We start from the raw sequence: 17,450 nt of genomic DNA, 5'->3' as shown, positions 1-17,450 counted from the left end.
TAGTGTAGTTGGTAATGTGTGTTCACCAATGTAAAAGATGGGAACTGCGGAGAATGGAATAGCTTCTCTCATGACCCAAAAACACTTAACTACGACTTAAAATGTTCGGTTGATAGATACATGTTTTAACGAGATATTACACTTAACCAACTACATCAAAACGTGCTTTATGCTCAAAGTTATGTCTTATAGTCTTAATTATTGTTAATCCCATTAAGCATCTATCAACTTATTGAGTAGCATTAGGACATATTGAGTATTTTCCGTACTTACTCTTGCTTGCTGATTAGATAAGAAATTAGAGTACAATTTCATTAAAGATAGAGATGATGAGTAGTAGATTGAGGTTGCAATCGTAACCAAGTTGTCTATTGTATCTAACCGTTATTTTAGTCTCTGTTGCGGTTTATTTGGCCGGTTGGCCATGGATGTAATGAATCCTATGGATTCAATCCTTTGTAATAGTAAACATTTATTCTATAATATTTATTGAAGAATAATTATGATGTTATTATGTTGTAATCTATATATATCAGTTACTGATCAGAGACTGAATCATGAGCATAGAGAAACCGAGATCGGGCCCAACACTATCTGCTTACAGGGTATCCAACAAACTCGGGTTCATATTGAAAAAAAGAAACAGGCCCATTACAGCTCATGGTAGAGCACGTAACTCAAAGCAAGATGGACGGCTTCTACGTCGGCTGAACAAAATTAAAAATTCAGGCACCTAAAATATAGGAAAGTGGAACTATAATTGGTATCTCCCAGAGCGAAGTATAGAAAACAATGCGGCGGCAGAGATGAAATTGACGAGAACAAGGGAATTGAGGAAGAAGACAAGTAAGATGACGAAGAATATTTTAAGAGACAAGAAGAGAAAGCAAGAACAAAGCGGTGCACTGATGAGTGACTTTCAGCTGCAAAAGACCTAGAGCTCTGAGCCGAATAGTTATGCAGTAGGCTTCTTGTTGGGTTGCTTTCCCGACAAAAAGCTCATTCCCCCTCATGTATCCCCAGTAGACGTACGCCATTTTCTCAAATGCTTTCTTGCATCCATCGTCGTCAGATACTGCATGCGACTGCCAGTTAGCAATGCATGTTTACCAACTAGTTGTTTACGCACTAATAATTTACTTGCGTTTAAGCATGCATGCATTTTTCACGCTGTCTGTCCTCGTAATCATCTCAGTATATGATGAAGTGTTGTATATAGCGGTCTATAAATAATTAAGTTCTTGACCAGAAAGTTCTCATGCATGCTCTAAATCATCTACTTACGTAGTACTGTACATTTTTTACTCGTTCAGCGTACATGTGAATTTGCAGTATCTTATGCACGATTTTTTTTTTTGGCAAAGTTACATATTTGTGGACAATGCATGAATTCACAGCCCACGCACTTTTCTGCTCCCCAGAATTTTCCTGTAGTTATCTCCTACATGCTATTGCACTTCTTATACCAAGAACACCAGGAGTATATTAACAGACCGAGAATATTATTTTTGCAGGATAATTGGATACATCCCTATTTTATGAAGAAAAATGATAGGATAAACGAAGACCAAATTAGTACTCTCTTCGGTCATAAATACTTACATTTTGAACAACATAAAATAGTATCCAAAACACATATTTGATCACTATTTTCCATTAAAATATATTTATAAAATCCAGTAAAGAAATCATGTTATGAAAGCATACTTTAAGATAAATCTACACATATATTTATACGTGTTTTTTCATGTTTCTGATCAATATATTTCAAAAGATATCGATAGACAAAGCTACAAAAGCTGGCGGAGGGAGTAGTAACCATCCGGCATTAACTGCAGTAGAATGCATGCGTAAGGGCCTGCTTGTTTCAGCTGGAGATTCTGAAAAGCAGCTTATAGAAGCTGGATTGTGAAAAGCTGAATTGTAAAAAGCTGGATTGTGAAAAGCTTTTAGATTGTAGATTCTAAAAAATTTTGATAGATAATTTAGTAAAATGTACTTTCACAATCTATCAAAAACTGAGAAAAACCAGCTTTTCAGATTCCCACAATACAACCAGCAGATTTTAAAAAGCTATAACCAAAAATTGTCTATTTGTTTCAGCTTCAGATTGTAAAAGCTGAAAGCCACAATCCGAAGCTGAAACAAACAGACCCTAAGTTTTGCAAAAATCTTTGCATGCATATTCTTTACCGCAGTTCTTGGATGATGTATCAGGAGAAAACAGAACACTAAAAGCGTCTCAATAATATAGTTAATCACTAGTTCTAAAATTAATCCATATTATTTCTAGACACTATTACATAAATCCTTATATATACCACTGTATCACTGCCGGTTTATATTAAAGATCGGCACTAAAAGTTCATTCAAAAAGAACCGGTAGTGATAATTAACTATCATTGCCAGTTCGTAATTAGAACTGACAATGATACTATCACTGTTGGTTCTTCTTATGAACCGACAGTGAAACTTGATTATGAACCGAAAGTGATAATGGATGACAACTTGTCTTAAAAAAATCAAAACTTTTTCATACAAAGTCAGATGAGGATAAACTTTATATGAAAATTATAGCTTTCGACGAGAGATCTACTACTTTGTAGTTGAAAACTTTTTAATATAAGGTTATTTAAATGCTCAAATAATCATAACAATGTTTCTTGTGATTCCTTTGTAACTGTTTGCTCCTCATTTCCTTGACTGGATGGCATGCTTTCTTCGTCGGCTCCAGTTGAAGGGTTTTCTCAGCTCCCTTCAATGTCTCTCACAGAAGAAATGTTTCCTTGAAATGCTTCTGTTTGTTGTTGTAGAAATAACATTCCACTCTACTATATAGCATTGCCTTGAGTATATGAAAACAAAAGCAAGTTATCTTTATAGCTTTAAGGCATCACACAAGAATATAATTTCAAATCACTTCATACATGGCATTGTAAAAGTTAAACACAAAAATAATTCTAACTATTTAACATGTTTTACCGTTTGATGATAGTTTTATTTCGTGGTGTTGTGCTGCTTGATATGTTTGAATCACTAATAATTATTATATTGTTTCATAACTTTTTCATATTAAGTTGGATGGGGACAAACTTTTGTGAAAATGATAGTTATCGATGAGATCTACAACTTTGTAGTTGATTTTCTTTTTTTAATTTGAGGTCATTTAAATTCCCAAATAATCATAATAATATTTCAGAAAATAAAGATCAAAAGGAAAGCATATATTTCTGTTATCACTAGTATCTTTGTGGTGGGATGGTAAAGACGGATCACACGAGCTGAGAGGTCCCAGATTCGATTGCCATGAATCGCACGCATACATATTTTACGTGAAAATTGCATAATTATGACTATCACTACCGGTCCATAATATTTTTTTATATTTTTCCCTCAGGTGCAAAAGGATTTTTGATTTTTTTTTTGGGCCCCAAAACATTGAATTTTTGAACTATCAATGTCGGTTCATAACAGATTATCATTATCGATTCTAAACCCGACATTGATAGTCTCCAACTATCACTACATGTTACCCACTGTCGACTGGATAACCGACAATAAAAATAGGTTATTAGTCGGCAGTATAGGCCATTTATCTTGCATGGGTTTTATTACTGAAAACAATCGATATGTGCACTTATATATAAAACACACATCTTTATCATACATTTATTACTTCGAGCAAGATACACCTCAAGCAACATTATACTAGTACCATACATCAATTTATTCACTTATCATCTCATGCATGCATGCGTGCATAGCTAGCCCAGCTCTCTCTTCCATATATGGTTACATAATTCGATCGACCACTGAACGTATATAATTAGGTGCATGATGAAATATATATAACACTAGCTATATATATTGGGAGGCTAGCTAGAGCTGTGTTCGGTCCTTGATCTCAGTGTACGCAAACCTCGACGAGAGGTATATAGCTATAGCGCGAACATGCATGAATGCGCGCGGAGCATCTAGGCGACGAGGCTCCTCTGGTGGAAGGTGGCAATGAATTCGGAGGCCTTCTGGTCGACGTTGCGGTCGCCGACCCACCAGCCGCAATCCTCGTCGCTGGACCGCACCTTGCGCAGCCTCGCCGGCCCCTCCCTGTCGCTCGCCTCGTCGTCGACGTGGTACCGCCTCGACTTCCGTGCGAAGCTGAAGATGCAGAAGAAAGACCTCCCTCCCATATATATACTTCCTGTCCTACCTCTACTAGAAATGTTACACCTTTTAGAAGAGCTAGCTAGAGCTAGTCTGGTTTGGTTTGGAGTTTAGAGAGAGAGAGAGACGGAGATATTACTAGCTTGCTAGTAGTTGGAGAGTTGCTGTCTTGGGCAAGTGAGAAGAGGGCACACCTCAATTTATAGTGGAAGGAGCTAGTTTGTGCATGGAAGGTGGTAGCTGCGAGCTAGTTCAATTAGCTAGGGCTCTTATCTGGTCTAGCTAGTAGATGGATAATCGAAGGTGCCTGATCGAGGAGATCGAACTCGGACGGCCTGGATTGCATGATCCGATAAAGATCGAGATCCAACGGTCGGGATTTCGTGATATGATAAGATGCTAAAGGCTAAAGTGCGGTAGATCAGTGTTCTGTAGCGCACTATATAGTTGATGAAACCATCTTTATAGGGAAAAGCAAGCGCAGTTTCGCTTCCAGGCCTCAGCTTTTGCATTGAGAGCGGATTGTAGTCTGATCTTTCTCATTCGTCTACATCCACCATTACATGATCGAGCATGAGCATCCCATGAAAAGATCTAAAAACATTTAGGGAAACGTTTAGGGATGCATGCACTTCTGTTATATATGCTACTCCGATCCATCGATTTTTTTCTTTTTATAGGATGTATTAGGATTTTAAAAAAGTTTTTAAAAATACACATTGACCATTAAATTCTCTTACAATATATTATTAATTGCTATAAAATTATTATCGTATTAAAATATATGTAAATACAAATCTAATAATATAACTTTTGTACACTAAATATACCTATAACTTGACTAATTGTTAGTTAAAACTTACACAGTTTGATCTTTTTAAATTCTAATACGCGCTATAAGAGGGGTACTAAAAAAACCTACGGCATATCAAATTCAATCCTATTTGCGAGATTAAAAAAACACAATTTCAGTGCAATATCACTCCAATTTGTTACGCGGTGCTATTGCACCTTAAATTTGTCTTTTAATATCTCACAATTAAAACCAATTTTAAATTGAAATTTTACGTGGAATAGAACATAACTAACTCAAGAATTTTTTAAAACTTCCAAGTAGGCTTTAATTTATAAGGAATTTGCATCATTTCCAAACAGTAGCTCATTTTCATCTGCTCCCAAAATGCTTCCTTCGCCTGTAGTTTATTTTTAAGGTATTAGGGTTGTGTTTTGAATTTGGAGCACTTGATTTCTTATAAGATATACTGGAAGCTGTGACCCTCTGGTTTGGCTGTCTCAAAGCAATCATATGACATCCAAATATCCAATACTATGTTTGCTACGCAATTCACTATTACATTCTGGGCCGCCGTGCATGCATGCATGGCTAATTGGCATGCCACTATAAAGCAGAGTGATCAAGATGTGGGATACCTTCCATTAGCATCTCTCCCGTTGTTTACCCAATATTATACATTTTATGGCTGTCATCACATTAGTCTGAAAAGCAGCGGAAAGGATAATGAGATGGCTGTCTCCCATTCTATGTTTCATACCTTTTCATTTGAAAGGCACCACACGTTATTGGAAGATTCGTACGTTCAATTCAACGTACGTACGTACGTATACATGCATGCCTTGAGAGCAATATATATATGAAGAAAATAGATTTAATAAGACGAAATTGATACTATCTACAGTCACATAATTAAGAGTAAACGTTATTTTGGGCATCGACATGGTAATGATATAGAAAAATTGTAATAATTTAAATTTTTTGTAAGACAAATCTAGATATACCATTTTTTGAAAGTTCATTTGAAATATTCGAAAACATAAAACACGTTGACTGCATGCAAACAAAAACAACATTTTTTTTGTGATCGGAGAGAATATAAACTAGATTGCTCTTTGAACTTGCGATAATTGATCTAAGTACCTAGCTGAAGTAACGAAATCTTTTTTTAGAAAGACCTGGAGCGTGTCCAGCTTATGTATAAATAAGGAGATAAGCAGTTAGTTGCGCTAGAGGCACAAGAAGAGCCAATCAGAAGGAGATCTGAACCTGGCTGGAGTAGCGAAAAACTGAGAAATAAAAACAAAAAGAGGCATAAGACGGCAAAGCTATTACACACTAAAAGTTGGAACAACTAAAGATTGTAGATCCTTTGGCTTTGCCGCGCTTCAAGCACGCAGTTTATCTTGTATCTCAGAAATGAGCTGAAACGTCGTTTTCTCATGATAGTTAAACACCCTGTCGTTTCGTTCCCTCCAAATGCTCTAGATAACCGCGATGGCTAAGAGCATGCCTTTAGCTATTGGAGACGCTCCGGAGGTAGCTAGGTTGCACTACCAAACTGCCACATTATCAGAAGCCAACCAAGAGGTCAGTGCGAGATTGCAACAATGGACCCAATTGCTAATTGCAATCTAGATTTAACAGGTCATGAGACAAGTCACAAAAAGGTGATGGGTTGTTTCTAAATTTTTGTGGCATAGAGTGCAGAAATATGTATTCAGCCATTGTCTTAGCAGCAGACGGTTCGCAATTCAAATTCGATTTTGAAGGAGCAGCCAAAGAAAAACTTACATCTTGATAGAGCCCATACGTGACATACCGTCGATGGAAAAGAAGAGAACAAGCCACCTTCAAATTGCATTAGGTATGCTGACTTAGGCCGAACATTCACCTGAAGGAGAGCACGTCTAAAAGATCTCATTTTGATCAGCGCTGGCAGCATCAAAACCAATCTCTTGAACAAGAGATCAGAGTTGTACATAGTTTGAGATAAGTGGAACGGTTAGGTCATGAGAAATGTCTCGAACCCATTGTTCAATTTATTTTGTTGTTCAGGCTTATTTAGCATCGGGCGTGCTTTTTTTTGGAGGGTCCATGCCTCCAAAGTAGCTGGCAAGTCGCGACATGTACGTGCGAGAGTTATAAAAGAAGAAAAAAGGAAATAAAAAGGTAATAGTACTGCAGTTGCTTTTGTTCCCTTGGGCTCACGAACGACGAAGTGGCTAGGATGATGGGCAAACAATACCTATTCAAGCAAGAATCAACTACAATAATGTTCACCAAACAAGCCTTTCTGTAGAGCAAAAGAAAAAGGGAAAAAACGATGTGTTCAACGATGCTTGCTCTCACCTATATTCATAAGAAGGGTACAATCCAATATCGCATGTAGCAGTACGTAATAGTAGTATAGTACATCCTTAAGCTCTAAAGTATGATGCTGGAAATATCTGCTCTTCAAAGTGCTATATATTGTGCGCACACATATTTGGCAGATGTTCCGTTGCATCAGAAAAGCCATAGGCTGTTGTATTGTCTCTGTCGAGCCCTGCACCTTAGACCCTGCGGTGAACATTTGCCGCTCACTTGATCTGTGGCTTGTAACGCAATCTGAATTTGCATCTTTCTAGTTGATCAGGGGTGACTGCTGATTTCTTGTTTCCTGGAGGCTCCAGACTGATCGAGTGGGCGCACTATTTTGCGATCCATCTAAGTTAAAAAGTCTAATGTCAGCATGACATGAGATGTGAAATAGTTTGAGATCTGGACTAAAAAATAGCAGGATCAATTAAAATTTCGTGACCACAAAAAGTGACAGAAGAAAAGTAATTTAGAAAGAGTTGTGCTCAGTAAATTTTCAGCTATTTACTAGTAATTTCACAGAGGACCTGATTCGAGGGTGCTTAATTTCTATGCTAAAAAAAATTGCACACTGGAAAGAAAATTCTTTGCAGTAGCATTTTACTGAAGTACAGTCTTTCATATGGCATTTTGTGAATTCTCATTCTCATATATGGTTAGTGAATGACTGATAAATTACTCCAAGAAGTTGACTATCAACATCTCCAGTAAGCCTAAAAAATTCCAATGCTGCAAGACTGGAGATTTCTCTTGGTTTTCCCTAAAATAGTAACATTAACTTATGACAATTCAATCAACAACCATCTTATTCTTCGGACTGAGCGTAGAGATCACCAGATAAACGACTAAACAGAAAAAACCTTTATGGCTACCATAAGAGATTCTCTATGTTAGATTCTCACCAGAAGCAAAAAAGGACAAGAAAAAGATGGTGCATTCACTTATAGGAAGAGGCATAGCAGCCATTTGTTCTCTGAAAACAATGTGTTCTTTTAAAGATTATAATTGATTGAGCTAGCTAGGTACTAACAAAAATGATTGTAGTATTATTTTGTGGCTCATTAATTAGACCCTTTCTCAAGGCCAACTTCAAGCCGGATTTACTGTAGAGCAAATAGTTTGCCTGAGAATCAGATGCATCCGAAGAGGAATACGCTGGTGAAAGAATCTTTCTTAAGGCGCATTCAAAGGTATAATACTGTTGAAACACCCTGGTACTCCCTCCGTCTAGAAATAGTGATCTTCGAAGTTAAATTTTGATTAAAGTTTTCTTACAAAATGTATCATTTATAGTTACAAAATCTATGTAGTGTGAAATCATTTTGAATTATGAACTTAGTTGTATAATTTTTCTACACTAGATATTTTATAATTTGATTAAATGTTAATTAAAATACATAAAATTTGACTTTAAAAAAAAACACCTACTATTTCTGAATGGAGGGACTATATAAAAGCATAGACATTGTTGAAATCGGAACTTGAAACGATATGGTATCAAAACTAAAGGCATATAAATACAGTTGAAGCAATATGGTATCAAATTCCCCCACCAATAGTGTTTCACTTAGGAGATAGGTTTGATGGCGTGATGCAATTTATTCTTGATTTCTCTTTAAAAGGAAATATGCCAGGAGCTCTCCCTATCAATTTAGCCTTGAGTAAGCGAGTTTACAGGCCTAAATAAGAAATTGAGAATTACTACATCTGGCGAGCTTGAGTTGATTATAACAATAACTTAGCGACTACATATCCAACAAATTAATCGGCTCTGAACAGCAGTAAAAACCAACAAACTATTGACAAAAGACAAAGGTTGCCTGGAAAGAGCAGGGAGGATACACTAGTGTACAAAACACTTCCTAGATGGCTAGATGCTTTGTCCCGGTGGCTATTATTAAAAGAACAAAGCTTTCATTATTTTTATCTCCTCGTTTGGCTCATTTGAAGCTGTCAAAGTAGAGGAGTGTTCTAGTAATCTAGTTTATACTTTAGACTATTCCACTCTGCATAGAGTTGCCACATTTGACATTTATCTACAGCTCCTTCTCTTTACTCCAAATGGACTGACCAATAGAAAGGGTGAAAAACTAATGGGCATCCACTAACCCGACAACCCACTAATCCAAGTAAATGCACTAGCAGACATGGCACTGTTGATGTGGGTTCTAAATTTTTGATCTAGATCCGAATCAAAATGTGGGATCTGATACTTTTGTGTGCTTTGACTTTTTCAATGCCTACGCCTCCGCCGGCAATGGCTAAGTCATCAACTCATTCTGGGTAATAACGGCAGTGCCCGTGATATTAACTTGTTTCGAGTAGAACAATCACAAGGTGTGTTGGATATGTGTCGAATAATTGTACGAAGTTAGTTACGTATAAGGCTTTAAGTTGTATTAACGGCACATGGTAGAATCCTAGTAGGATTCTAGTGGAATCTTTGTATGACTCCTGTATCCAGACCTCTTTATAAATATGAGAGGAGGGCCGCTGTTTGTAATCATGACGGCATAGCAACAGGTTCGCAGGAGGCAACAAGTCTGTGGGAACCCCAGGAAGCTACTGGTGTTGCTAGTTGGGGAGGAGCGCCTGTAGTCACGCTCTGGGGATGTAGGCTTCGGCTGAACCTCGTTAATAAATATCGTGCCTCTGGTGTCGTCTGTGATCGTGTGTATCATCTCAGTAGATCCATCCGTTGCTTTCGCTAATGACTAATTTCCTAACAAGATGAATGAGAAGCAATATCATGTTCATACCACACGTCTCATTAGCTAAATGCAAAGAGGTCTGTATATTTACCTCTGTGTTCCCTTGCCTTTCAACCTGATCCTTGAAATTCCCAGCTCTTGAGATTTATCTGCAGGATGTGGAGGGCTGCTCGGATGCCTTGTTGTGGCGGTGATAGTTGGGGCCGTCGCTGTTTCCTGCCATATCAGGAGAAGAGCACACAAGCTCAAACCATAAAAAAGGGATACTGGTAATTTCACTAATGAATTTGCAGCCAGTATGCACATATTGACTGATGATGATATCTTAACCACTAGTAGCAATATGCAATTGTGCATCGTTACCTTGCAGAGTTCACTGTTGCATCCCTTGAGTATGAGGAGACTATCTGCAAGCAGATGTCAATCAAAGATATATGCACTGCAACTGAAATTTTGAGTCCATCCAAGATCCAACGTCATCGGCCAGGGCATTGCAGGTACATAACTATTGACAATACTAGTCAGTCTAGGATCAGGATCTTTACAACATCAGAAAGATTAAAAAAAAAGTATAGTTGTGACGCACGAAGAAGAAAATTAGATTGTATTGGCCGTACCTTAATATGTTGTTCTTGATCTGAAAGTTGCGTCCAACTTGTTCCTCATGTGGTTTCAGGGAAAGTGTATAAAGGAGTGCTTGCAAATGGCTGGCCTGTTGCGGTGAAGCACATCACTAAGAATAAGCATGCAGAAACCTTCATAAGGAAAGTTACAATCCTATCACATGTCAGGCACCCAAATCTTGTGTCATTAAGAGGTTACTGTGACGGCAAGGATGAGCGCTTTCTTGTGTATGAGCTGTGCGTCAATGGTAATCTGTCGGAATTGCTATTCGGTGAGTACCTTTTTGATGAAACAACAGGCTGGCCTAAATTTGTAATGTGCTGACCAGAAGTCTATACTTTCTTTGCTTAAAAAGAAGTAAACTATTTTATTGCAGGAAAGGAAAAGAACCTCTTGTGGATTCAGAGGCTTCAGATAGCCCTTGGCAGTGACTGCGCCTTTGATTCCTGCACATATATCCTGAAGGCTGCATCGTTCACCGTGACATCAAGATTGGTTGCATGATCTGAAAGACTTTGGTGCATCTACAAATTAAAGTTAACCTTACACTTGCTATGACAGCCAACCAATATACTTCTTGGGGTTGATATGGAACCCAAGCTGTCGGATTTCATGCTGTCGAGGGTCATCGACTTAGGTGTATCGCACGTAAGCTCAGAAGTTAGAGGAACTTTTGGCTATGTCGATCCAGAATACCGTCACAACCACAAGGTGAATGCTGCAGGTATGTGTACAGGTTCGGCATGGTTCTCCTGCAGCTCCTGTGGGGAAAGCGAGCAATCAACATCATGAATACCGCTAAGCCAATGCCACTGGACAAAATGGTAAGATCATAATCGGTTAAAGTAAGATACTCAGTACTAAACTATGGAATGAGTAGGCTGATTAAACTTGATCTGATTTGAGTACCTGTTGTTCCCAGGCTTCTACAGTGATCCAAGAAGGCAGTGTGTTGGAGTTTGCTGATCCTAGGTTGAATGGAGAGTACCCAACGGAGGCATTTGATCTCAGTTTGAAGCTTGCTCTGTCATGCACCAGACACAAGAAGCAGCAGCCATCCATGGAGCATGCTGTGTCAAAGCTGGAGAAGGCTCTAGAGATCTCCTTGAGAGATGATGAGAAGCACAACAGCATTAGCATTGTTGAGTCCCTTGCATAGCTACTCTGTAATCCTTGAAGCTCCTTGATGTTTCCATGACCATGTTTAAACATTTTTGTGCACTAAGGTGAAGAAAATCCAATTCATTGTGAATAATTTACATTGGAAATGTTTTAAGCCAAACTGGTAGCATTAATTCACGCTTATAACAAGAGGTAAGTCGAGACCAAATCTAGACAGTACTGCAATCCAGACTTATAGTATGGGAAAGACTTGGATATTTCAGTGCCTTGTCTGTTACATTATACAAAAAACTGTGACTACTGCAGAGGAAAACCAACAAAAGGAAGCATGATACCTGTTTTAAAAAAATACAATGATAAATGGATAATGACCATGAGCTCAATTCGACACTTAAATTCACAATTGTAGTCCATGTGAATATGCTTTCTTTCAACTTACTACAAAAGGAAACACCGATAAGAACATAAGCCACAATAATTAGCTTTGCAACATATACTCACTAGTACAAAAACGAAAAGAGTTGTCATGTGTGCCTTGAATACCAAACCGTATCATCCATCTCCATGCGACCAATGAATAACATGCAATTATCTTTCAACAGAAATCAATGTCATCCATAATAAAAAATCATTTTAATTCCATCAACAATATATGTTTCCAGCCTAAAGAATTACAGGACTATACATAGGTGCACCAGCACTTATCCAGTTAGTAATGAAATCTAATTACAACATAATGCAGAAACCAGACTGCTACTGAACTGGTCTTCTGCACAGATGGGAAGAAAAATGCACAACAACAACACACATCATCGAAGCGGCAGTTCATTCAGTGCTTCAGTATAATCCTTTTGGTACATCGAAAGGACGCACAAGCCATGCGGGAGAAAATGGTAAATGGCAAGAAAGATTATAACTCCGAGATCAGCTTCTTCACCTATGGCAGGTTGAGGGGGTTGCCGCAGGTATATTTGACCGGCACACCACATACAGTACAGGGTGGCTATCACCAGGCTGAGAAAGAACGATTGGTTTGATTTTTCTGTTGTGGACTTTCCGTGCTTCGCTCTGTCAAAAGAAAGAACAAAATGTTTACAGAACTGCAACAGAGATTTGTAATTGACAGTATTTTTCAGAAAGGAAAAAAGTTTTGTAACAGCAAGAGTCATGGAAACATTCGAAACTCATGTGAGCAAGTATAAGGATTCTGTTTAGTGTACCATCGTGAAATTTTTGTTGGCCGTCAACAAAGACCAGTGTGTATTTCTTTTTCTAGAATACACAGGAGAACTGCATATCTTTGCATAAAAAGGAAGAAAACAGGTTTGATACAACACTAGGCTACTGCCTTGCAGCATGGTAGCAAGAACGTCTAAAACTATTATATAAGACTAATTGAACAGGAAACAACCTAAAACCATTGTTTAAAAAATCGGTGATCGGTAGCTGCTCGGCCGGTCGGGGAGTAGGGATTAATCGGTTAATCGGGGATTAACTGAATTAATCGGTTGGTCAGCAAAGAATATATCTTATTTTTTATGTAATCTAGCAATATAATATATTAGAATAGACATGTATAAGAAAGAAAAATACTAAAATAGATATATCTCTCTGGGTGGGCCTCTTTCTTCTTGGACCGGTAGCCCACCTCTCTCCCTCTCTTATCTCTCTTTGCCTCTCCCTCAGCCCCTTTCTCGATCTCTCTCTCACACACGCACACAAGACGGCAGCAACGGTGATGGATAGGGTCAACGGCACGCAGTGCCCTTCTAGATCCTGCGACTTGAGGAGGGACGGCGGCTTGAAGAGGAGGCAACGAAGCTGAGCAATGCCTGAGCGGCGGGAGCTCGATCTGTGACGACGCAAGGGGCGGGCACCTGAGCTGCGGTGGTACGAGGGGGGGGGGGGCGCCCGAGCGGCCGGCTGCTTGGGCTTGAGGAGGGGCGACTGCCCGAGGGGCGGCGGCGCGAGGGGCTAGCGTGACTACGCGAGATGCTGGCGCTGCTGAGGCTGTGACGCGTTTTTAGGGAAGAGATTAATCGGTGGTCAAGGGGATTAATCGGTGGTCAACCGGATTAATCCGTTTGACAGACCGATTAATCGGCCAACTGATTTTTGAGCTGATTTCACCGTAATTGACTTGTTCCCCTGCCGATCAGCGATTAATCGGCCTAAAATACACAAGTTATACAATATAAGCACACCAAGTCAAGAAACAGAGTTTTCAAAAAACTGATGGTTACAATTTTTCTCTCTTTTGGGACAGAGGATTGCCCATTTCCATTCATTACAAAATGGTGGGGTGGGGTGGGGTGGGGGGGGGGGTCCTACAACCGAACCGACACCCAAACCCAACCAACCAAACAACATCATCAATTTTCATACCAAACATGATAGTGGAAAACACAACCACCAAACAAAAAAAATTCTGGAGTTGATAGCTAAAAAGGTTTTCCTTTTTTATTTCAAGAACTGAGAAAATCATAACTTCTGTATAGCATCAGTGAGAACTTGTTTTGTACACAACAACAGAATCTAGTTCACATGTACAATTTATAAACAGTAATAGTGCACGAACAAAGCAATCACCTGTTGATGTACACAAATCCCCCAATGAGGCAAGTGCAAAGAAGGCCTACAACAAATACTGCATCTGGATTGATGGGAGCACGGCCTTTCCACCAACCAGTGCTCAGTATCCAAGTATACATTGTTGAATGGTCATTCTCCTGCAGCAATATAACATGAATTTAGTCAAAAAGGCATGCAATGCTTCATTATGGGAAATTGTCTATTTATATTCCCAGGAGCAAGGGGGGACATTCGTTGCGATCCTGATAAGTTTAGCTTCTCTTACACATTCTGAAATATGCGCAGTTTGTTCAGGCAGATACTTCTTTAGAAATGAAAACCTTTTCCGCAGCCAGTAATTTCAAGTACAAATCTCGTACACATTCTGAAAGGTGGGACATCAATTGCACGCTAACGGAAGTTTTGAACCACTGCATGCTCACCTCAAGCAAGTGATCCAAGAAGAAGTGGGACAGCGAGCCGGCCGAGATAAGCAAGAAACACTGCCTCTTGTTTAATGCTACCTGCAACAACACCAGCATTAAACAAATCAGACACGGAACACTAGATTGATACAGAGGCTTCTGGACTCTGGAGCTACTAAACCCTTTTCTGCAATAGAGGATTAAGATAATGCGGCATTTGCTAAACTAGACTGACATAGATACCAAGTTGCTACTTGCTAGCTGCAGCCGTACAGAATAACTAAATTAAAAAGGGACAAGAAAATCCAAGGATGGGGAGAAGATTGAGGAAAGGAACGTTCCACCCCACCCCTGAGGGAGCGTCAAGGATGCTGGCGCGGAGCAGCCGCCGGGAGAGCCAGGCGTAGGCCCAGGCGAGCGGGAGGCCGAGGAGGAGCGGGTAGTAGAAGGGTTGGTGCACGGTGGCCATGGCGATGGACCCCGCGGCGGAGGGGAGGAAGGAGCAGAGCCACTCGGCGAAGGCGCCGAGGTCCGGGTCGAGGAAGGCGTTGGCGGGTTGGGGTTTCTGGTTTGGTTTAGGTGGGAGCTTTGCTTGGCTTGATTGCCTTCTCTTCCTGCGCGCGTGTCGCCGCTCGCTGGTTTCCATTCCTTCTTCCTGCCGTTACCGCCAAGGTAACGGTAAATGGTCAGGTAGTTCAGGCACGCGGCCCTGGTCTCTCCCGGTCTACATTCCGGTGCCGAAACGTCCGCTTCTGGTCGGACGCTTCTTCTTATCTCTCTCGTTTTCCCGTCTCTTCTCTCTCCCTCTTCTCCGTTCCCTCCCCCAACAAATATGTATCATATCCCATTGAAACAAAACAGAGCTGCATCGTAGGTGTGGGTGTAGGGCGAAGTCTCCTTCACCGGAGCAAGGACGCCGGCGAGTCTGCCCCTCTCTCTCCTTCTTTTTTGCAGAATTTTTTTAGAGTTTTTGTGAGAAGTTTTTCGTATTTTTTTAATCAAAAGATTTTTCCCAAACTTTTTTGAAAAGTTTTTCCCAATTCTTTTGGTGAAATGTTTTTCGCAATTTTTTCTGTGGAAAGTTTTTAGGTCACTTTTCTTTTTGAAAATTTCCGGTGAATTTAGTTTTCTAAAACCTTTTTGGAGAAAAGTTTCAAAAAATATGGGAAAAAGGTTTTCAAAAAAGTTTTGGCAAAAGCTCTGCAGAATTTTTTTGAGGAAAAGCTCTTAGAATAAGCTTTTTCAGAAAGTTTTAGAACTCCTTTGTTTTCGCATTTTTTTTCTTGGAAAGTTTTTAGGTCACTTTTCTTTTTGAAATGTTCCGGTGAAATTTTTCCCAAAATTTTTCTAAAAACTTTTTGGAGAAAAGTTTCCAAAAAATATGGGAAAAAAGTTTTGGCAAAAGCTTTGCAGAAAAACTTTGGGGAAAAGTTCTTCCGAGAAGTTTTTTATAAAGTTTTGAAATTCCTCTCCTGTTCTGTCAAAGGAAGACGGTGGAGTGGAAAGAAAAATGGCGCGCGAGCTGGCTGCTAGCGCACGGCCCCAACGGTGCCATCATGTTCGCATGCAACTGGCGGTAAAACCAGAACTTGTACGTTCGAGTTTTTTTAGCCTCAGCAATGGGTATAAATGTAATATATGAACATACGCCATACTTTACGTATACGCATCTAGGACACATTCAAAATCTACAACTTACACACACGAAGCTTTTGATTCTATTAACAACAAACATATCACGTTCTCATTGTAGTCCATAGGCACCTGAAACTATTACTCTTCTCCTCCACAGGGACATGCGAGCGGTCCGTTCGGCTCATAACTGGAGCGTTGCTAGTATTGCTTGCTTGTTTTTAGTTTTGGTACACGCTCCCCGGAAGGGGCCAGACCGCCAGGAGCCTGTAAAAAAAAAAAGTGAAACAGCCTTGCCCAACTAACCTCGAATTGGGCCCTTTGGTGTTCCTTACGTACCTGCTTGGCGAGTTTTTTTATTTTTATATTTTTTCGATTAAAAATTTATATAAATAGATTTCTCGTGAATTTTTTTTACAAAATTAGATATCTACCGCCCTTCCGCCCCCTGAGACGGCGGTAAGCAGTCCCACAGACTCTTACCGCCCTTCTCTATTAAAAAATTCTAAAACTTTTTGTACGTGTTACATAATCCATATGTAACCCATTTTAATTGAATTAACCTAAAAATCCTATGCAGAATTTAAACTAAAATTCTTTAAAAAAAGCTACTTTTATAACTTCTAGCAATTGTTAGAGTCTCAAATAAATTTCTAAAAAAACTGTTAAAATTCACTAATATTCTTCTTATGTGATGTGATAATTTCTAAAATTATTTTTAACACTAGATTTATATATGTTTGAATTCAAATTAAGTTAAAAGAAGAATATCACATGAAATTATAAAAATACATATAAATAGTGCATTACAAAGGAATCCACTTTTTTACCATATAATATAGGACTAAAAATAATTTTAAAAATTATCACATCATATAAGAAGAATATTAGTGAATTTCATCATATTTTTAGAAATTTATTTGAGACCCTAATAATTGCTAGAAGTTATAAAAGTAGTCTTTTTGAGAATTTTAGTTTAAATTCTACACTAGATTTTTAGGTGAATTCAATTAAAATAGGTTGCACATGAATTATAAAATAAGTGAA

The 17,450-nt window shown here is 39.0% G+C and overlaps 1 protein-coding gene and 1 pseudogene across 1 annotated transcript; one reads left to right on the top strand and one right to left on the bottom strand.

Annotated features, from left to right (window-relative positions):
* The first annotated feature begins 4,008 nt into the window (after positions 1-4,008).
* On the top strand, positions 4,009-11,812 carry LOC133925514 (probable receptor-like protein kinase At2g47060; annotated as a pseudogene).
* A 572-nt stretch (positions 11,813-12,384) lies between these two features.
* LOC133923535 (uncharacterized) lies at positions 12,385-15,432 on the bottom strand. Its single transcript, XM_062368818.1, has 4 exons — positions 15,121-15,432; positions 14,790-14,870; positions 14,365-14,504; positions 12,385-12,843 (listed from the first exon to the last, which is right to left on the bottom strand). Exons 1-4 carry the CDS (start codon positions 15,415-15,417, stop codon positions 12,585-12,587), a joined length of 777 nt encoding a protein of 258 aa, XP_062224802.1. The 5' UTR covers positions 15,418-15,432; the 3' UTR covers positions 12,385-12,584.
* Between the last annotated feature and the right edge of the window lie 2,018 nt (positions 15,433-17,450).

The sequence above is a fragment of the Phragmites australis genome, chromosome 7 (genome assembly GCF_958298935.1).
Source record: "Phragmites australis chromosome 7, lpPhrAust1.1, whole genome shotgun sequence".
NCBI lineage: Eukaryota > Viridiplantae > Streptophyta > Magnoliopsida > Poales > Poaceae > Phragmites > Phragmites australis.
The sequence above is the reverse complement of the archived record's forward strand: the minus strand, read 5'-3'. Positions and strand labels throughout refer to the sequence as shown.